Here is an 18,897-nt window from a genome sequence, read left to right on the forward strand (position 1 = left end):
GGGGACACAAGAAGAAAAAGAAGATTCACATATGTTTAATGTGCATAAAGCTAAGGAAAGGACTGTCCTGGAGTCAACAGAAATGCTCTGTACAATTCATGCGGTGGGCTGAAGGGAAGGGGCAGAGGCTGCAGAACCCACACCCGAACATGTACAAAAATAACTTAGCAGCCCCACCGCAAGCTGACACGGCTCCCTGCCCAGCCCCAGGGCCGGGGGGCAGCACACGGCAACAGCAGGCCTCAGGGCCCACCAGTGCAGGCCTGGTGCTGGTGAAGAGGGGCAGCAGTCCACAGGGAGGGAAGGAGGCTAGGAAGAGGCCTTGAGACGGTTGCAGGCCGAGCGCGAGCTCAACAGCTTGTCCACCATGGTGCGGGCGTAGCGCAGCCGGCTGGCCAGCTCCCTGCAGCAGCCGTACTCCTCCAGGAGGCTCAGGCGGTACGTGCGAAAGTCCCGCTTCTCATCGATGTAGGTCACGGCTGCCATCAGTGGGCACAGGATGAGCTTGGTGTGGTCCTGGGAGGGAAGGGGGCACTGAAGGTCCTGGCTGCTCCGCCTGTGGGACTCCCGGGGAGGAGGAAAGCCTGATAGGTGGAGGGGGGCCGCCCACCTCACTTCCCCCCAGGCCTGCCGCCAAGGACAGGCTGCACCTCCGAGCCCGGCCCGGCCCTGAGCCGCCCAGGCACCTGGAAGAAGTTGATCTGCACAGTGCCGTTGCTGAGGTGCAGGACGATGGCGCTGCGCGTGCGGAACCAGGTGCGCAGGTAGGGCAGCCGGGCCAGCTCATCGCCTTCCCGGGGTGTGATGTTGGCGCCCGCCTTCAGCAAGTGCTCGCTCATGTAGTTGCGGAAATATTTGAGGAGGGTGATCTGGGAGGGCACGGGGAGGGTTCCGGGCTCAGAGCCTGTCGGGTCCGCCCGCAGCGGCAGCCCACCTGGTGGCGGTACTCACCTTCTTCATCAAGGAGTTGGGGTGGGAACTCACGGCGAGGTAGGACTCGGCACCATCCCGCTCTATGTACTGCAGGCTGTCCCCGTCGTTGTAGAGGATGAGGCGTGTGGAGTCGTTGAAGAGCACCCCCACGCTGTTGTCACAAAGCTGATACCCTAAGAGGCAAGGAGGGAGACTCGGAAAGGAGAAGTGGTGCACTGGGGGTTAGAAGAGGGGGACCCCCGTGGGGCTAAGAGTATGTCGAGAACAGGACCCAGGAGCCACAAAGGGCGGGATCCCGTAGCGACTAAGGGGCAGTCCCGTGGCCACCCCGAGCATCCCCCGCCTCGGGAAGGCCCCTCCCTACCTAGGCCGTACTTGTCCGAGTAGTCCACCCACTTGCTGACCCAGAAGATGGGAATGCAGGCAGGATCCTCAGCCTCCTCTGCCACAGAAACAAAAACTGGCGTCAGGCCCAGCTTTTCCCCTATGGCCCGCTCAAATGGGCCACACCAGGGAAGCTTGCTGGGCACTGCAGGGGCTGTCAGAAGGCCTGGGCCGCACAGGAAGTACAGCAGGGCCTCAGTCCCCAATAAGCCAACAGGCATCAGCCGACACCGAAGCAGAAAGTTACAGCACAGCACACTAAATTCCCTTCACTCCTTCCAGGCTCTGTCAGAGGTACAGTGGGGACAAAACCCCAGCCTTCACGGAGCTTGTAGTCCAACTGTAGGAACAGAGACTAATCAAATTAAGTATGCTCAAAACCTCTGAGTTCCTTCTATCACAGTAAGGATTGGATTAACTAGTTTTCCAGTTTGGAGGATTAAGAAACTGTGAGTAAACAGAGAATTCAGACACGTCCAAATGTCATGTTCAGTGCCTGCAACAAAACCATTATTTCAAATAAACTAAGCAAAGAAAGAAAATGTGGACCACGTTGAGTGAGAAGTATTACAGAGAACTAACTACAAAGCAGGCAAGGGGGTGGGAAGTGCCAGCGGAGGGTGCCATGGAGCACCCATGGAGGTGACGCTGGAACAGGCACTTGAAAGGGCCAAGTGCAAGCCAGGCAGGTGTCCGGGGAAGTGCATTCCCAGGGGGCCAGAGCAGAAGGCGGGCTGGGTCTCAAGGAAGTGACAGGAATTCACTGAGCAGAAAGGGTGTACCATGCAGATATACAGAGGTAGCCTGCCAGGGTGCCAGAAGGTGAAGTACTCATTGAGCAGCAAGAGAGGGACAGGCTGGAGCCACACCACGGAGGCACATGGTGTCGGGCTGACTCAGCTGGATTCTCATCTACGGAAATGGGGAAGCAGAGGCGTGATGGGAAAGGGCCTGGGTCAGTAACCACTCTGTTCGCCTTCTCCAGATGCCCCCAGCCCTGCAGTACTCACCCTGTCTCACCAGGCCCCGCTCTGCAGGCTTGGAGGCATTGACACTGTGCAGCTGCTGCAGCATGTCACTAAGCTGGCACTCGACAGCCTCACTGGTCTCCCGAACCACTGGTTCTTCTTTTTCCCGGGGACGCTCAGGCAGAGGGTTCTCCATGCCTAGAAAGGTGACATGGTCATCAGCTAGGCACAAAAATGGGGGACTGAGAAGGGGCACAGGATGCCCTGCCACAGGTGGCACTCTTCTCAGGAAAAGCGCTTTTAGTTATCATTGCTTTAGGGAAACTGAGCCGGTGCCAGGGTATTAATGCAGCAGCTGCCCTGCTCATGTGACAGACATGCGGTGCTCACCGTGAGGCTAGAGCTTCAGATGCTCAGGCCTCTGACCCACAGCAAGGCCTCGAAGGACAACACTGGTCACTCAGGCAGGCAGCTTGAAGGCGTCAGCAGCTCAGAGCTACCCTGCTCCAAGCAAAGAATTAAAAGCATTTTCAGCATGCAGGAAAACGAGAAGGCAAGTAAACTACAGTCCGCCAGCAGGATGCATTCAGTAGGCCTTAAAGGAAAGTAGAGATTTTCCCACCCTAAAATCGACTTTATAATACTTACATATAACCAAATAATCCAAACAGAAGTACACTGAAATTTTAACATGTATTGTATTTGGGTGATAGAAGAATGGATGACTTTTATTTTCTTTTTGCTTAATTATTTAATTTTCCCCCTAGCAACATGTGGTAATTGTCCTATGTAATATGGAAATTTTCTTAAGTTTTCAATTTAACCAAAAAAACCTATGTTAATGACAAAAGCTAAATGTGAAATAATAAGTTATTTGAGAGTTCATTTAAAACTTCAGCAAAAAAGGAAAGGGGGTAAAGTACATAAAAACAAGTCTGACCAAATTCAACAACCACTGAAAATGGAAGAAGAACATGTGAGGATGTGTAATACAGTTTGCTCTACCTTTGGGTAAGCTTAAAATTTTCTACAACAAATATTTTTAAAAAATCTATTAATTTAAAATTAAATCCAAAAGAAAAAAAGAAAGCAATCCTTGAAATAATGGTATTATAGCCCAAAGAATAAAATGATATCCATGAGTCTATTACTGACATGATTAGCCAAAATAAATGAATGGGAGAGAAGAGATAGCTCTTCATTAAAGAATTCCAATTACTAAAAGGTCGGAGTGGAGAAAGAAGAAAAATGACCATCACATTTCATACCATAGAATAAGCAGGCAGGAGGCCTTGGGTTTGATCCTCAGCACCACAAAAAAAGGAGAAAAAAGAAAAAAAGCACAGTAATAATCGCTGTAACTAACATCTACCCACTGGTACTAAAGTTAGAGGGCAACAGTTTAAGAAACAGAACAGTCTCAAAGTAATTCCCTTCAAGACATCTACCAACTACACAGGGGAAATGGTAGCTTTCCAATAGAGAAATCTGTTTAAGACGGCACTGTAACCAAGTGATCAAGTTCAACATCAGCCATAAAAACAAACATGGCCCTGATGTGATACACTGAGAACATCATTACTGACTTATTCCAGCCAAAGATGCACAACTTCAGGAAGCACCAAATCCAAACTGAAGGACATTCTAGAAAGTAACTCACCAGTGGTCTTTAAAGCATCCAGGTCATGACAGACAGCAAAGACTAAGGCACTGACTATCACAGGCTGGAGGCTATGGAGTTCTATTCACTAAATGCCACGTGGGGTGTGGAATCAGATCTGGACACAAAACAAGGGGCACTAATGGCAAACACTGCTAGGTTCAGATACAGGCTGGGGTTCGTCTGAGTGTTCCTTAGTTTTGATAACTGTTCTACTACGGTTAAGCAAGATGCTGAAGATCATTGGCTGAAGATCCACGAAAGGGGTATGGGAACTCTTTGCTCTATTTTGTTTCCAACTTGTCTGTATAAGCCTACAATTATTCCATAACAAAGACCTCAAGTAAACAAGTGAAGCCTAAAAATTGATTAATTGAAACAAATGAACTTAAGTTGTATACTAAATTGGTGGTATATCCACACAGAAAAATAATTTCAAACTACATTAAAAAAAATATATCCTGGGCCAGAGATGTAGCTCAGTGGCACAGTGCCTGCCTAGCAAGCTCGAGGCCCTAAGTTCCATACCTGGTACCACCCCCTCCCACCGCCAAAAAACAAAAAACACTATATCCTTTAAACTTTAAAACTATATCCTTTACAACTATCCTATAAAAATATATTTTAAGGGGCCGGGGATTTAGCTCAGTGGTTCTGCTGCCTGCCTCGCAAGTGCAAAGTCCTGAATTCGATTCCTGGTACAAAAAAAAAAATATATATATATATATATATATACATATATATATACACACATATATATATATTAAGGACAAAGAAAGTAAAACGTCATTTAGTAACAGCAACTAGGTTGTATATGTTGAAAAAATTTAAATATATTTAATGTAAGGAAACAAAATTTTCAATTTAAGAGAAAAGAAATATAAAGCCAGGCATGGTGGCATACATCTGCAATCCCAGCACTTAGAGGAGACTAAAGCAGGAGGATCACAAGGTCAAGGCAAGCCTGGTTGGTGGATGGGGGATATTTTTATAAGTATAAAATCAAAGAAGTAAAACTTTGTTAATATTATGCCTGAATGGGACACTTAAAGAAAAGCAGAAACTATACAGTGGGAGAAAAGAATGCTATAAGACAATACTGGATCAATGTTAAATGTCCTGAACCTGATAATGTGTTTGCCATGTACTGTGCTTATGTAAAAGAATCTTTGCTTTTAGGAAATACACACTGAAGTATTGAGAATAAAGGACAAGATTAAGAATGAATGACAAGGGCCAGGGATGTAGCTCAGCAGCATCTGTCTATTCCACATTTTCATAAGCTTGGACTAACACTACAATAAAATAATAAGAACAGTGTGAATCAGAAATATAAACATAAGGTTTCCATACAAATATGTATTTGCTAGTTCTGTCCTCTGAAGAGAACTAGAAACCTAAGCAGTAGCAAGTGGTTTAAGAAGAAAATGTTCATCTTTTCAAAGAGATGTGTACTGAAGTGAATGAGGGCAAAACGACGGAGTGCTGGTCTTACATTTCGAAGAACAACACAGAGCAAATGAAGCAAATGTGTAAAATCTTGGTAACTGTTTGTGGGCATTTGAGGGAGACACTGCATTATAAGGGGTGATCAAAAATACAATGTTTAGGGCTGGGGATTTAGCTCAGTGGTTCCACCACCTGCCTCGCAAGGGCAAGGTCACAAGTTCAATCTCTGGTACCCAAAAAAAAAAGTTTAAATTAAAAAACTTATTAGAGGGCTGGGGATTTAGCTCAGTGGTTTCATCACCTGCTGTGCAAGCGTAAGAACCCGAGTTCCATTGCTGGTACCAAAAAAAAAACTTACTAGAGCAAAAGACACATAGCCAAGAACGAGTAGTCACTGTGTTCAAAGCAGAGAGGGATTATTTGAGGGGGATAAATGACAATGTGTCTTGTACTTCAATAAAATTTTTAATAGTCACAATATCCTTTGATCACCCTTGGTATGTTCTATGTGTACCATGAAATTTTTCCTACTCTATTTTTTTTTTTTTTTTGGTACTGGGACCAACTCAAGACCTTGCCCTTGCGAGGCAGTTTCCTACTCTCTGAATGAACCACTCAAGAATGACATTTAGATCACTTTCTCAGGTTTGGCATTCTACTTTCTTCTTAGACCCAATGGGCCGATCCAGCTATGGTAAAATCTGTCTTTCCTGACATGGCCCAGGGTCAGAAGAGGGCAGGGACAGGGATTCAAGGACAGAGAACCGTCCTACTCTACAGCACGCTCTGGAGGCCAGGGAGTGAGCCTCGCACGCACCCCCCTCCAGCCTGGGCCCTGTGGGCTGGAGACCATTTTACCTTTATTGAGGACCGTGAGAGGCTTGCGGCTGCTGGGGTCCAGGCTGCTGGGGGCTATGGAAAACCTTGGGGGAATGGTGAGGCAGGTGATGGGGAGGCGAGCTGGGATGTAGCCAGAAGTGAAGAACTCATCGTGGAGTAGCTCGTGAATGGTTGGGCGGGCAGTGGGGTCCGTCTGAAGCATCTTCTGGATAAGGGAGGCTGCCACGGGGTTGATGTGCTGCAGCAGAGGGAAAACCTTAAGCAGGATGTGGCAGGGAGCCCGAGTACAGCACTGCCACAAAGGGCCTGCAGCTTCCCAGGCTCAAACACGTCATGGGTATAAGAATGCCTGGTTCTCCACAACTGGTTTTACCTGCCTAAGTTGTGACAATGATCATTTGGCCTTCCTCTTGAGATGGCAGATTAACTTAGGATTATCTTTTCCCCTGAATTTGCACACTTACTTTCTCACTGCTAAAGGATCACTTGAGAACATAGGCCTTGAGACCCTCGGCTGTGTTTAAATCCCAGCTCTGCCCCTTAACGCCAGCCATGAAACATAAGCCAGGCTTTCTAGGGCCTTTGTCTCTGCATCTATAAAATGAGGACACACCACAGCATGGAGTGCCACTAGGAAGATTCACTGGGACAGCACCTAGTACAGGCCAGAGGCATTGTAACCACCTCGCATTAACTCTGCACTTACTATGTGCCAGAAAGTATTCTAAGTACTTCCTGTATATTAACTCATTGGCCCTCACAAAACTATCTAAGAGCAGAGATCTCTATCATCCTTCAGGTATGGATGAGAAAACCGAGGCCATGTCTGAGAACACATACAGTAATCACACCCACCCAACCCAGCTGGCTTGAGCCATTCCATGCTGACAGTGAAATGACCCTTTGTGACGTATTTCCTCCAAATGTCCTTGCAGAGATGTGGCTCTGGGCTTCATATGAGTCAAGGACACCAAACTGGAAAGTGGATGTGTGCCAGGCTTCTATATAAAGAGGCTGCTCCTTTAGATGCATTTAGGCCCGTGATTATAAAAATGAACCCCAATGAACGCTGTTTGTCACTGGGAAGCCCTTGGTTTCACATCAGTTCACAATTCTGCAAGCACCCACTGTATTCGAGGCACTCTGAATCTACAAACGCTCTCCCTCTAGAAAGCTTACATATATATATGCATCGAGTTCTGTAGGCAATTTCAGACAGACTCTTAAAGCTCTTATCTATCCCTAGGGCTGAGGCTGATCTATCTGTGTTCAGGATACAGCTTTTGGGGAATAGTAAAATGAAATAATTTAAATGTAAAGGGCTATTAGTCACCTTGGGGATACTGTACTCATTCTTCTTGATGCGGAGGTAGGTCTCTTTTAGGCAGGAGGTCTCAAAAGGTGGTTTGCCCACTAGCAGGGTATACCTGTAAGCAAAGGTAGAATTTGGCTCAAGGGTCCCAGGGAAAACCCAGAGCAGGAAGAATTGCCTGGGGGACAAAAGGGGGAACAGACATCCTTTGGACAAGCAGTAACTCGCAGGCCCCGGAGGACAATCTCCAAGTATGCTTAGCAGCCCCTGAACTCCGGCCTGGGATGAACTCTCAGGTAAATGCAGGTGAGGAAACCTGGATTTCAGTGGGCCAGGGAATGGCTCTAGCCTTCAGTGATCAAGGACTCTGTGCAAAGGCCGCAGAGGCCTCTGCCCCCTTCTCTAGACCCACAGCCCCTGCTGCAGGATCCTACAAGATACACCCAAGTGACAAGGAATAATATGGAAGTTAGGCTTTGTTTGGGGACAACAGTTCCTCTAGGACAGACTTTCCATGAGGCAGAAAGAGCCGCAATATAAGGTTGGTCAGGTGAGATGTCTCAAAAAGGCCCCTCTGCGGCCACAAAGGTTGTGAGATAACTCCCAACTTACATGATGCAGCCAATGGACCACACGTCCACCTCAAAACTGTGCCCTTTCTTGCTCAGCACCTCGGGAGCTATGTAATTAGGAGTCCCACACAGGGTCTTCTTCCGTTCTCCGTCATACTCCACTTTGGTTGCCAGTCCAAAATCCCCTGGGACAGAGGGAGGAAGAGGGGATGCTCAAATGCCAGCCTCCACCATCTATTAGTGCAGAGAGCTAGCTCAAGCTTGACCTTCAAGCACCAGTGTCATTTGCTCCCACAGTCCCTGCTCCATGTGTGCAGCAAGGTTTGCCCAGAATCCTCCTGCTGCCTGGCCCCGGGAATGGGTCTCCCTCTGACCTTCCTCACCCCTCCCTGTGGAAAGCAGGGCTATGCTTCCAAAAGAGAACTGACAGGGCAAGCCAACCTCAAATGTCTTGGGGATCAAGCAAATCAACTTCAAGACTGCTACTTAGCAAGTTTGCAAAAGTGATAGTGGGTGCCATGGCAAATCAGAGGGGAGTCTAAAGGCGACCGCTGCTTTTCAGCTCAGCAAGGAGATGCCTCAAGAGAACGCTGCCCGTGTTGTTCAAGTTCTACATTGTTAAAGAAGCTCCAAATGCAAATTGCTATGTCAAGTCTTCCAACTTTTAAAAACATGAAAACTGGCTGGAGGTATAGCTCCATGGTAGAGTGCTTGCCTAGCATTCCTGACCCCACCCCCCAACTAATTCAAATTCTTTTTAAAAACACTGTTTTGGTAACAAGACTAATGCATCTGAAGGAGAGATACTGGGCTGGGATTTAGCTCAGTGGCATTGCGGCTGCCTTGCAAGCTCAATATCCTGAGTTCGATCCCCGGTACCCAAAAAAAAAGGAAGGAAAGAGAGAGAGAGAGAGACAAAGATAGATAGATACTGGCTTGTAGGCTCTTGCTTTAATTTTCTGGACTAAAGAGACTTCTACATTAAGGTTTTTTTTTTAATTGGTACCAGGGATCAAACTCGGATCCTTGTGCTTGCAAGGCAAGCAGCGGAACCACTGAGCTACATCCCCAGCACTAAAGAGAGTTCTAAAAGGAAACAGTCTAGACTTTCCCCTATCCTCTCCCTCCCTCCCTACCCTTCTGGTTTCCTTTCTTCCTCATTCCCACCTCTGGAACTGTGATGAGAGCACCCCTGCAGGCCCAGCATCTCACCTATTTTCACCTCCAGATCCTCGTTCAGAAAGAGGTTGCCCAGCTTGAGGTCCCTGTGGATAACCCGGTTTCGGTGCAGGTACTGGCAACCCAGGACGATCTGCCGCAGGTAATAGCGGGCCTCAGGCTCCGTCAGGGCTTTCCTCCTCTTGTGTAGCTCCAGGAGTGACTAGGAGAGGAGGGCAAAGTGGGGGCAGTATGAGGCCCAAGGAGACGGTTACTGGATGAAGGCAGCCCAGAGCTAGAAACAGGCCCCTGGGATGAAGGAGTCTTGACAGCGCCTCCCCCACCAATTCCTTCTTCAGGACCCTGCCTGAACACCGGTCACAATCGCTCACCACACACCTCTCCTGCTGGCTCCCTCCATTACCTAGGGGCCCTCTCTCGCAGCTCCAAGTACCCAGTCTCCCCTCCCCGTGCTTCCCCCCAGCAGATCCCCGTCCAGATCCTTCTTCCCCGGAAGCTCCGAGGTCGGGTCCCACCAACCACGCCCTGACCCACCCTACTCCGGAAACTCTTTGAGTTCGCACCCCCCCCCCGCCCCGCTCCCGGGGACTCCTCCTTTAGCCACTCCAGGGCTCTAGCGTCCACCGCCCCCCGCCCCACCCCCAGCACACACACCTCGCGTCCTGGATCCGCCTTCCCTAGCAGCTTCCCCACCCTCCGGTTGCACTTACCCGGAACCCACTTCCCTAGCAGCTCGGGGCGCCACGCACTTCTCACCAGAGGCCTTTCCCATCCTAGCTAGCGGCTCCCCGCACCACTTTCAGCACCTCCAAGTCCCAGGCGCCCCCTTCGGGGAACTCCCTCCCATAGCTCCGGGTCCGGGCGCTCCAAAGGGGCACCCAGGCACCTCCAGGCCCCCAGCAGCGACACTTACCCGCCGGCGGCAGAGCTCTAAGACCACGAATACGAAGTCGTTGTCTTCGAAAAAACCGTGGAAGCCTACGACGTGCTGGTGGGCGAGACTGCGGTGAATGGAGATCTCCATGGACATCTTCTCCTTCTGGTGCGGCTTGAGCAGCAGAGACTTAGGCACAATCTTGCCGGCGAATACTTCTTTAGTGTCTGCGTCCGAGATCTCGAAGCACTTGGCAAAGCCGCCTTTGCCCAAAAAGCGGCCCCGCACATAGCGCCGCCGGCTGCGTGGGTCCACTAGGACCTCCGGTATCTCCTTCGCCGGCGGGGCAGCCGCTGGGGCTCCGGGAGCCGCAACTCCAGGGACTCCGGCCTTTCCCGGGTCAGCCGGTGCCCGCGCCAGTTTCCCCGCTGCCGCCGCCGCACTCATGTTCCCAGCGTTGCTCCACAGGCCACGCAGGGTCGGTGCTGAGCTTTGCACTGCTCCGCTCCTCCCCGAATTCAAACGCGGCGCTGGGAACGTTACAAATGCCTGCGCGCCACTGATTGGCCGCAGGGATTTAAAATCCAAACCCGCCCGCCGCGCGGCACTATGGGAGTGCCCCGCTGGCCGCAGCCTTTAAACTCTCACCCGGCTCAGCAGAAAACTTGACTGCCCACGATGTGCGGACAGTAGGCCCGTGGGATATCCTGGGAAACCCTACCCGGCGTGGGGGAGCCTTAACCCAGTCCGAGGGAGCGGTAATTTGTCCGGGGCGCCCCGTGTGCAGCGGCCGGAAAAGCTCCCGCACGCAGTTCACACGCGCCCCTCCTGGAAGCCTTCCTAACGCCTTCCTCCACCCACTTTGCCTTCTAGAATATAAATGCTAAGCCTAGGGAGCTGGCAGCGCCAACAGATAGGTAAGTTTAGGAGACCGCCTGCCTCCGCTGTAATCGGCTGTCTGCCAAACCACCCGAACTGAAACCTAAGCAAAAGCGCGGTGCTGGGCCGGGATTTAGCTCAGCGGCGCCGCGCCTGCCTGGAAAAAACAAAAAAACCCAACCCCCCCCCAACTGGGATGCTTGTCAGGCAAATGCACCTTCACGGCGAGTCTTCCAGCTCCTCACTCTGAAATCATAGCTGCTTCTGACCCAGAGACCAGAGGCATCTCCATCACCTGGAGCTTGTTAGAAAGGCAAAGGCCCTATCTACCCCAGCCTTGCCGGGTCAGATTCGCCTTTACAAATAAATACTTGAAAAAATGTTCAGCATCATTGGTCATTCAAGAGATGCAAGTTAACACAACGCTGAGATTCCACCTCACCCCAGAGAGAATGGCTATCATGCAGAAATCAACCAATAACAAATGCTGGCGGGACTGTGGGGAGAAAGGAACCCTGCTCCACTATTGGTGGGACTGCAGACTGGTGCAACCACTGGAAATCAGTATGGAGATACCTCAAAGAACTAGGACTGGAGGTCTCATTTGACCCAGCTATTCCCCTGCTGGGTATCTTCCCCAAAGAATTAACATCATCATTAACATCATAGTGTTATATGCACACCCATGTTCATAGCGGCACAGTTTATAATAGCTAAAGCTTGGAAACAGCCCAAGTGCCCATCAACTGGTGATGGGATAAAGAAGATGTGGATTTTTTATACAATGGAGTACTACTCAGCCATAAAGAAGGATAAACCAGAGACATTTATAGCTAAATGGATGCACATTGAGACCATATTTTTAAGTGAAATAAATAGGACACACATGTGTAAATATCGAAGTTTCTCTGGTATGAGAAACTAAGGACCACAATAAATAACGTGAAATAGGAAGAAAAAGTTCAAATGGGAATGGGCACTGGGGAGATGGGAGGGGGAAAGAAAGGGAAAAAGGAAAAAAAAAACCTGAGAAAAGAATTCGTCTTTAAACAAGACTGCCCAGGTGATTCCCACACACTGGAGTCTGAGAAGCGCCAGGACCCCACCCCAGCGCCGCCGCAGGCAAAAACCTAGCTGGGCTTGCTCCCTGCTCTATCTCGGTAGGTGCCTAAGTAGTGAACACTGATTTCTTGATCAGAGGCGAGGAAGGACGCCTAGCAAACTGCCAGGCCATGGCCAAACTTGTCCTGCAGGGGTGTTCTGTTTGACCGCTCACTTTCTAAACTTTGCACTTACAGCATTTAAAAAGAGAACACTGGGCAGGGGATTTAGCTCAGTGGCAGCAAAAACAAAAAACACCCATAAAAATTCCAATTTGTAGTTTTTTCTGAAAAAAAAAAAAAAAACAGAAGATCTAGCACCTCCAGGCCCGCACTCTCTTTCCGTTGGCCATCCTTCCCCTACTCCTCTGCCCACGTGCCTGTCTGGCTTCTGTGGACACTGCAGCACCAACCTCAGAATGGCAAAGCACCCAAACTGGAAGCTCTTCCTCTGAGTTCCCACTTGCCCTGTGAAGTCCTTGATAGAGCAAAAGCCAATCATACTGTAAAACTCTCACCTGCTTCCCAGCTACGACGCAAGACAAGGATGAGAATGATGCTAGCTTTTCGGCCCATGTCCCAGGGTCAAAGCAAAATGCCTGGTACAAAGGGACATTACTAAGTACTGAATTAAAAGCTTTGGGGTTTTTTTTTCAATTGAAGGTTTTTTCCGGGGATTTAGCTCAGTGATTCCTGTGCCTGCCTTGCAAGCGCAAGGTCCCAAGTTCGATCCCTGATACCAAAAAATAAATAAATAAATTGAAGGGTTATTTTTAATCCCCATAGTGTGTGTGGTTCTTTACTTGAACTTTTAATTGAAATTTTGTATAGTTATAGAGAAAATGTTCCTATCTTAATTACACAGCTCAGTAAATTTTCACAAAATGAACACAGCCTGTATAATACAGCACCCAGACTAAGAAGATGCCACCAACCTCAGAAGTTGACCTAGTGCCCCATGTTGGGTCCCAAATACCTCCTCCCAAGTAGATGCTTCCCTGGGAGAGGTACAGGGCCTGACCTGTATTATGCTCATAGCTGTGATTTATTACCACAAAGGGCTGTGAAGCAAAACCAGCAGAGAAACAAGGTGCATGGGGCAAAGTCCAGAGGAAACAGGTGCACACTTTCCAGAGTGCCCTCATAGTGAGTCACACAGGACCAAAAGCTCCTCAGCAATGAACTGTGACACCCCGGGGGAAATACTGTGTACCAGGGAAGCTCATTAGAGGGAGACAAAAAAATCAATCCATCACATCATCCCCTCCCTGACACAGTACAACTCCAGACTCCCAAAGCAAAAGCAGGTGTGCAGCATAAACCACGGTGTTTGCACAAACAGCCCAGGGATACTGTGCCACTCTTGTGACTTGGGGGATGGTGAGAAGCTTCCTGACATCCAAGCTCCCAGATCTAGCTAAGGGCTGAGCCTGCAGACAGGTCTTTCTATGGAAAACAATCTCAGGCCTGTTTTATTTTCTCCGTTTTGAACAGCCTGCCTCTTGGCTGAAGTGCCTTTCAGTAAAATTACTATCAGTAGGATTCCTGCAAGAAGGATACCTTTAAAAAAGAGACCAGCTTGCCTATGGACCTCAGGCCTTGATTTATAGCCAGTTAAAATCAATCCCATGAATAATAAAAGTCTATCTTAGCCAGGTTCCTCAAGTTTCTGTAAGAACCACTTTACCTGACCTGAGGTCCCAATTCAGGCACCACAAACACTGGCCAGGAAAGTGGAAGCTGACCTTAAAGCCTTCCAGGGCTGAGACGTCACACACGGTCAGGGCCAAGTACAGAAGCGCAATCCCAGAGGGCATAGGCAGTGCTCCTGGAAACAGAACTGACAATGTTAGTGTGCCCCAAACAGGATACCTATTAGGCAGAACAAGCTGACAATGGCCTCCAGTGCCCCTAGGGTTTCCAGTCCCATCTGAAAAGTTCCTGGAGTCCTTGCTTTCCGGGGGACTAAAGATGGAGTGAATTTCAAATGGTCTCACTTGTTCATGACTGCAGTTTACCCATCTCACAAGTATGAATGAAATTTAAAGGTGTTCTCTATGGAAAGTGCTGGAGAAGGCCCGGCTGGTTCGGTTGTCAGAAGTCTGAACTCAAAGCACTCACAACATGTGGAAAAGCAGCCTCTAAGGTTTCCCTCAAGAGCAGGGCAACCTGGGCCAGGGATTTAGCTCAGTGGTTCCACCACCTGCCTCACGGGCACAAGGTCCTGAGTTCGATACCTGGTACCAAAAAAAACCAGGGCAACTTTTCCAGGAAGAGGTCTTAAGAACAAAAGCTTGGGGCCAAGTGTGGTGCCACATGCCTGTGATTCCAGGACTGGAGAGGCTGAGCCAGGAGAATCACCAAAAGTTTGAGGCCAGCCTGGGCTACATAGCGAGACCCTGTCTCAAAAAAACAAGTTTCTCCAAGGCCAGGCTTTAATTTTTCTGCAATGTTACAGAATCAGTGTGCCCATTCAGTAACCCTAACTTTACATTTTTCAGTGATCTCTTAGGCCTATCATTTGGGTTATGTGCAAGTGTACAAAAGCTTTTTTTGCAGGTAAACATTTGTATACACTTTACCCAGAAAGATGCATTCCAGAACTGGTAATGTGTAACAGGCTCAACTGTGTCCATCTAAAATTTTTACGTTGAAGGGCAGAACACTGGTACCTCAGAATATGACTATGACTGGCTTTATGTGTTTACTGGAGATAGGTTAAAGAGGTAACTAAGTTAAAATGGCAAGGACCCTAACTCAGTATGACTGGTCCTTATTTTTTAAAAAAGAGAGATTAGGACATGGACACACAGAGGGACATGTGAATGCAAGGCAGGAAGGCAGCTGTCTGCAAGCCAAGGAAGGACAGAGGACTCAGCAGAGGCCAAACTGGTCAACACCTTGCTCTTGGACTTTTTTTTTCTTTTTTTTTCTCAGTACCAGGGATCAAACTCAGGGCTTTGCACTTACGAGGCAGGCACAGAGCCGCTGAGCAAAGTCCCCAGCCCTACTCTTGGACGTCTAACCTGCAGAGAGGTTAGGAGAAAATTAGTTTCTATTATTTAAGCAACTCAGTTCATAGTATTTTGTTATGGCATCCCTAGCAAACTAATAAAGGACAAAATCCTGAGTTTTCAAAAATTTCAAAACAGGCTTCCATATGCTTCTACCCCTTTTGTCCTGATTATTTAGCCAGTGAGCAGCCTACAAGAGACCAATCCCCTTCTGGGACAGATACATTCTAATTCAACACCTCATCTTACTACATGTGTGTACTGGGAGAAAACAAAGTAAGGGCGAGTCAGCTTGTTAGGCTATGACTGCAAAGTGCAACTAACCCAGAACACTGCATATGACAAATCAGCAGCAAGGGACACCACCAGAGAGGGTCCAGAGTCTCATCTGTCTAAAGCAGGGCGGGAGGGAGGGGGTCACGGTCCTGGTGGTGTGTCCTCCCTCAACTGGCAGCTTTTGGCAGGGGTCACGAGTAAGGGATGCAATTAGCCTCTGTATTACGGATAAAGAGCTGGTGGCAGCTTGATTTTAGGAGGTTCCACCAAAGAATAAGCCCTTTCCCGTGAGCATCTATGTGAGCCAGAAGGTCCCGCCAGCATCCAGGGTGCTTTTATGGTTGAGAGCCACAAAGGGGTCCCTGCCCTCCAAGTCCCAGCCTGGGTCTTGCTCCTCAGGCCAGGGTCTGCTAACTGGAAGCAGCTGAGTGGCTGGTACCGCATGCTCACAGCACACAGTAATGGGTTTCAGCCTGGGGTCAGGGCCAGGCAATTAGGATCTGTGACTCTGGGATTCTAGACAACCAGTGCTTTTCTTGGGCTGCAGCAAAGCCATTCTGCAAAGGCAGACAGCTGTGGGCAAGTCCAAGTGACAAGCAAGGCTTCATCTTCATCCTGTCAGTCTCAGAGAGTTCCAAATTGGCCCACTCAAAAATATCAGACTAGAAAATTAGCACCATTGACGGGTCAGCAGTTTGATTTCAACAAGGGCTCATCAGCAACATAACCTCTTTTTCAGATTCTAAATGTGTACTTCCAGCCAGAGTTTGCCTCTCTTTTCATGTGGTACATCTTTCCAGAGACTCCAGCAGGCACAAATCATAACAAGTATCATCAGTTACAGAGACTTGCTGGGCATGGCAGTGTACATCTGTGACCCCAGCACTCAGGAAGCTGAGGCAGGAGGATCTCCATGAGTTCAAGGGCAGCTTGGACTAGTGAGACCCTGACTCAGGAAAAAAAAAAGAGAGAGAGAGGGAGAGACTTGTCCTGATTCCCATGCACAATGAATTTAAATTCCAAACCACCTGCATATGGCAAAAAGCAAAGATCCTAGATTTCATCAACACTGTTTAATTCTTTTGGAGTTTTTTTTTTTTTTGTAATTGAGATGATCCCTCTAGCATCGATGAAGTTATAAGCAAATAACATTTTAAGTCAATTTTATCAATTTCTATATCCAATAGTCATAAAATACAGTTTTGTTTAAGTCCCTTTTTTTCTCATTGTAAATTTACTCAAATCTCTAGCGCTAAGTTCAACATTTATAGGGTTCGTGCTGCAGTGTTACTGGTTACAAGCCTGCAGTGTTATCTCTTTCTGCACAGGCCTCTTCTAATAAAGATCAACCAGGGATTATCTACATAAGACATGATTTTTTAAGCAATGGGATTAACCAATAAAAACAAGCTGGATTATTTTTCATTCACACCTTCATAGATCTGTTGAGCACCTGCTACATGTATTTCTATTTATGCCATTTAGAAACATTTACTAAGAAATGCTGAAGCATTCATGGAAAGATCCCTAATTCCTTCTAGTCCTTCAACAGCAGTTTTCACATTCCCTTTTTGTTCTTGTGAACATGTAGTTTCAATTCTTTAATTTTAATTTTTGAGGCGAGTCTAGGAGTCTCGCTAGTGTGCCCAAGCTGGCCTATCAGTTTCAACTTTATATGTTGCAATTATAGCATGCTAATGATGGCACCAACAGTGAACACTTCTGAGTCTTGCTCTGTGCCAGGCACAGACTAAGAGCTCTGCAAAGATGCTCTCATTCAATCTTTATAGCCACTCCAGGAGAAAGAATTATTCTCACTTTGTAGATGAAGAAACAAGCATTTCTGGATTAGGTTACTTCCCCAAAGTTAGGTGGCCAGGAGGTGGTGGACCTGGAATATCGACCCAACTTTGCTGACTCCAAGTGCACACACCTGCATGCTGCCTCCCAGTGCTGTCAGTGTCTGTCTGGCCAAGGCTCTTAATTCCAGGCTCACTGTTCAGTAGCTTGCTCGCCCACTCACTTGTCCCTACCAAAAAGCAATACAATCTGTTAAGCTCATGGACCAAAGAACCCTGGGTTTCAATGCCAACGCTTTCCTTCCAGACCTGTGTGACCTTGGGCAAGTTACTCAACCTCTCCGTGACTCAACTTCTGTATCTATAAAATGAAAGTAATAATAGTGCCCATCTTCTAGGACGTCATCTAGGAGGTAAAGTGCTTACTGAAGGTTCTTGGGCAGATTCCACAGGGCAACACTTCAAACAGGACAAGGCACATGGTTATGTCAATTGTTGTTACAAAAATAAAAAGAGCCTTCATCAGTTCCCAAAGATCTTAAGAGTCTTTGATGGGCCTTTCAGTTTCTGGGCCTCTCCTATATCTTTATTTTCCTCAGTCCTCTGGCCTATTGCTTCTTCAGGTTTTTGCTGCTCCCATGGAAAATCAGAAGGAATGTACCCAGACATCCAAGGCAGAAATGATGCAGCAGAAGAAGCAAGTTGGTAGAGCCAAGAAAAACCATGGGATAATGTTTAGACCCAGGGTCTGACAGCCAGCGGTGTGGATTTCGTTTCTGTATCTCTTCTTGGATGATTTTCATCTGCATGATCCATTTGCCTAATGCCACATGGATTTAGAAAAGTTCGTTTACTGTCTTTGGAGAAGCAAGTTGTCCTGTGCCAACTCCTCTCACTCACTTCAAGGTTTGAGGCAGAAATCATAATGAAAGCAGGTAGGTCAACGCGCCAGTGGGAAATTCAGGAGAACAACAAATCAACTAGCAGGGCAGAAAGTACAGGGCTCAGAGCCAACTGCTTTGGAGCTCAAAATATTGGAAGAGCAGCAAAAAACATGGACTTTGCAGCCAAATAAGAGTTGGCTCTAATGCCAGCTAAGCTATTTATTAGCTGTGTGGTGTTAGGCAAATTTACTTAACCTCTTTATCAGTTTCCACCTCTGTAAAATGGGATGTGAAAATCTCTACTTTTTTGACAGTTGGGAGGATTAAATATTTTCTAAGTATCTGGTACTCCAGAGATGCAAAACAAGGAAGCACAATTTCTTTTCTTGATCTCTTAGCGGAGGACTGATTATAAAGGCAAAAGATGTTACTTAACCTTATTTTCAATTTAAAATATGTGTAAGAACACTGTGCCTTATACTACAGGGGTTTCACTCAAGGTGTGTGCTGTGATTTGGATCTGGACTGTCTGCCAAAATGCTCACGCGCTCAGAGGCAGGGCTTTTGGAGGGTGGCTGGATCATGAGAGTGCTGTACTCATGGGTGGATTCATCCGAAAGTGAGGAGGCGGGGCCCAGTCAGCGCCAGTCACAGGGGGTGGGTCACTAGGGGTGACCTGGAAGGGTATGTCTTCCTCCCCTGCTCCTCCCTCTACCCAATGCTTCCTGGTCGGCATGAAGGTCACCAGGACTTTCTTCCATCAGACCCTTCCAC

The 18,897-nt window shown here is 47.9% G+C and overlaps 2 protein-coding genes across 3 annotated transcripts in view; both read right to left on the minus strand.

Moving 5' to 3' along the window:
• Nucleotides 1-19: 19 nt before the first annotated feature.
• On the minus strand, nucleotides 20-11,677 carry Plk1 (polo like kinase 1). Its single transcript, XM_004855953.4, has 10 exons — nucleotides 10,211-11,677; nucleotides 9,331-9,499; nucleotides 8,159-8,303; nucleotides 7,568-7,661; nucleotides 6,253-6,472; nucleotides 2,328-2,483; nucleotides 1,298-1,375; nucleotides 952-1,106; nucleotides 687-869; nucleotides 20-516 (listed from the first exon to the last, which is right to left on the minus strand). The coding sequence occupies exons 1-10, from the start codon at nucleotides 10,616-10,618 to the stop codon at nucleotides 310-312; spliced, it is 1,815 nt and encodes a 604-aa protein (XP_004856010.1). The 5' UTR covers nucleotides 10,619-11,677; the 3' UTR covers nucleotides 20-309.
• A 180-nt stretch (nucleotides 11,678-11,857) lies between these two features.
• Dctn5 (dynactin subunit 5) overlaps nucleotides 11,858-18,897 on the minus strand; it is a 30,204-nt gene continuing 23,164 nt past the window's right edge. Inside the window, exon 7 of one of the 2 annotated variants that reach the window (XR_015450386.1) lies at nucleotides 11,858-13,978. The gene's annotated coding sequence lies outside the window, so the exon portion shown is untranslated. Of the gene's footprint in view, nucleotides 13,979-17,379; nucleotides 17,470-18,897 lie in introns of those variants that run through there. The other variant, XR_015450385.1, reaches the window with a different exon arrangement.

The sequence above is a fragment of the Heterocephalus glaber genome, unplaced genomic scaffold (assembly GCF_053883595.1).
Source record: "Heterocephalus glaber isolate CG9 unplaced genomic scaffold, H.glaber_assembly_v1.0 deba00000943, whole genome shotgun sequence".
Taxonomy (NCBI): domain Eukaryota; kingdom Metazoa; phylum Chordata; class Mammalia; order Rodentia; family Bathyergidae; genus Heterocephalus; species Heterocephalus glaber.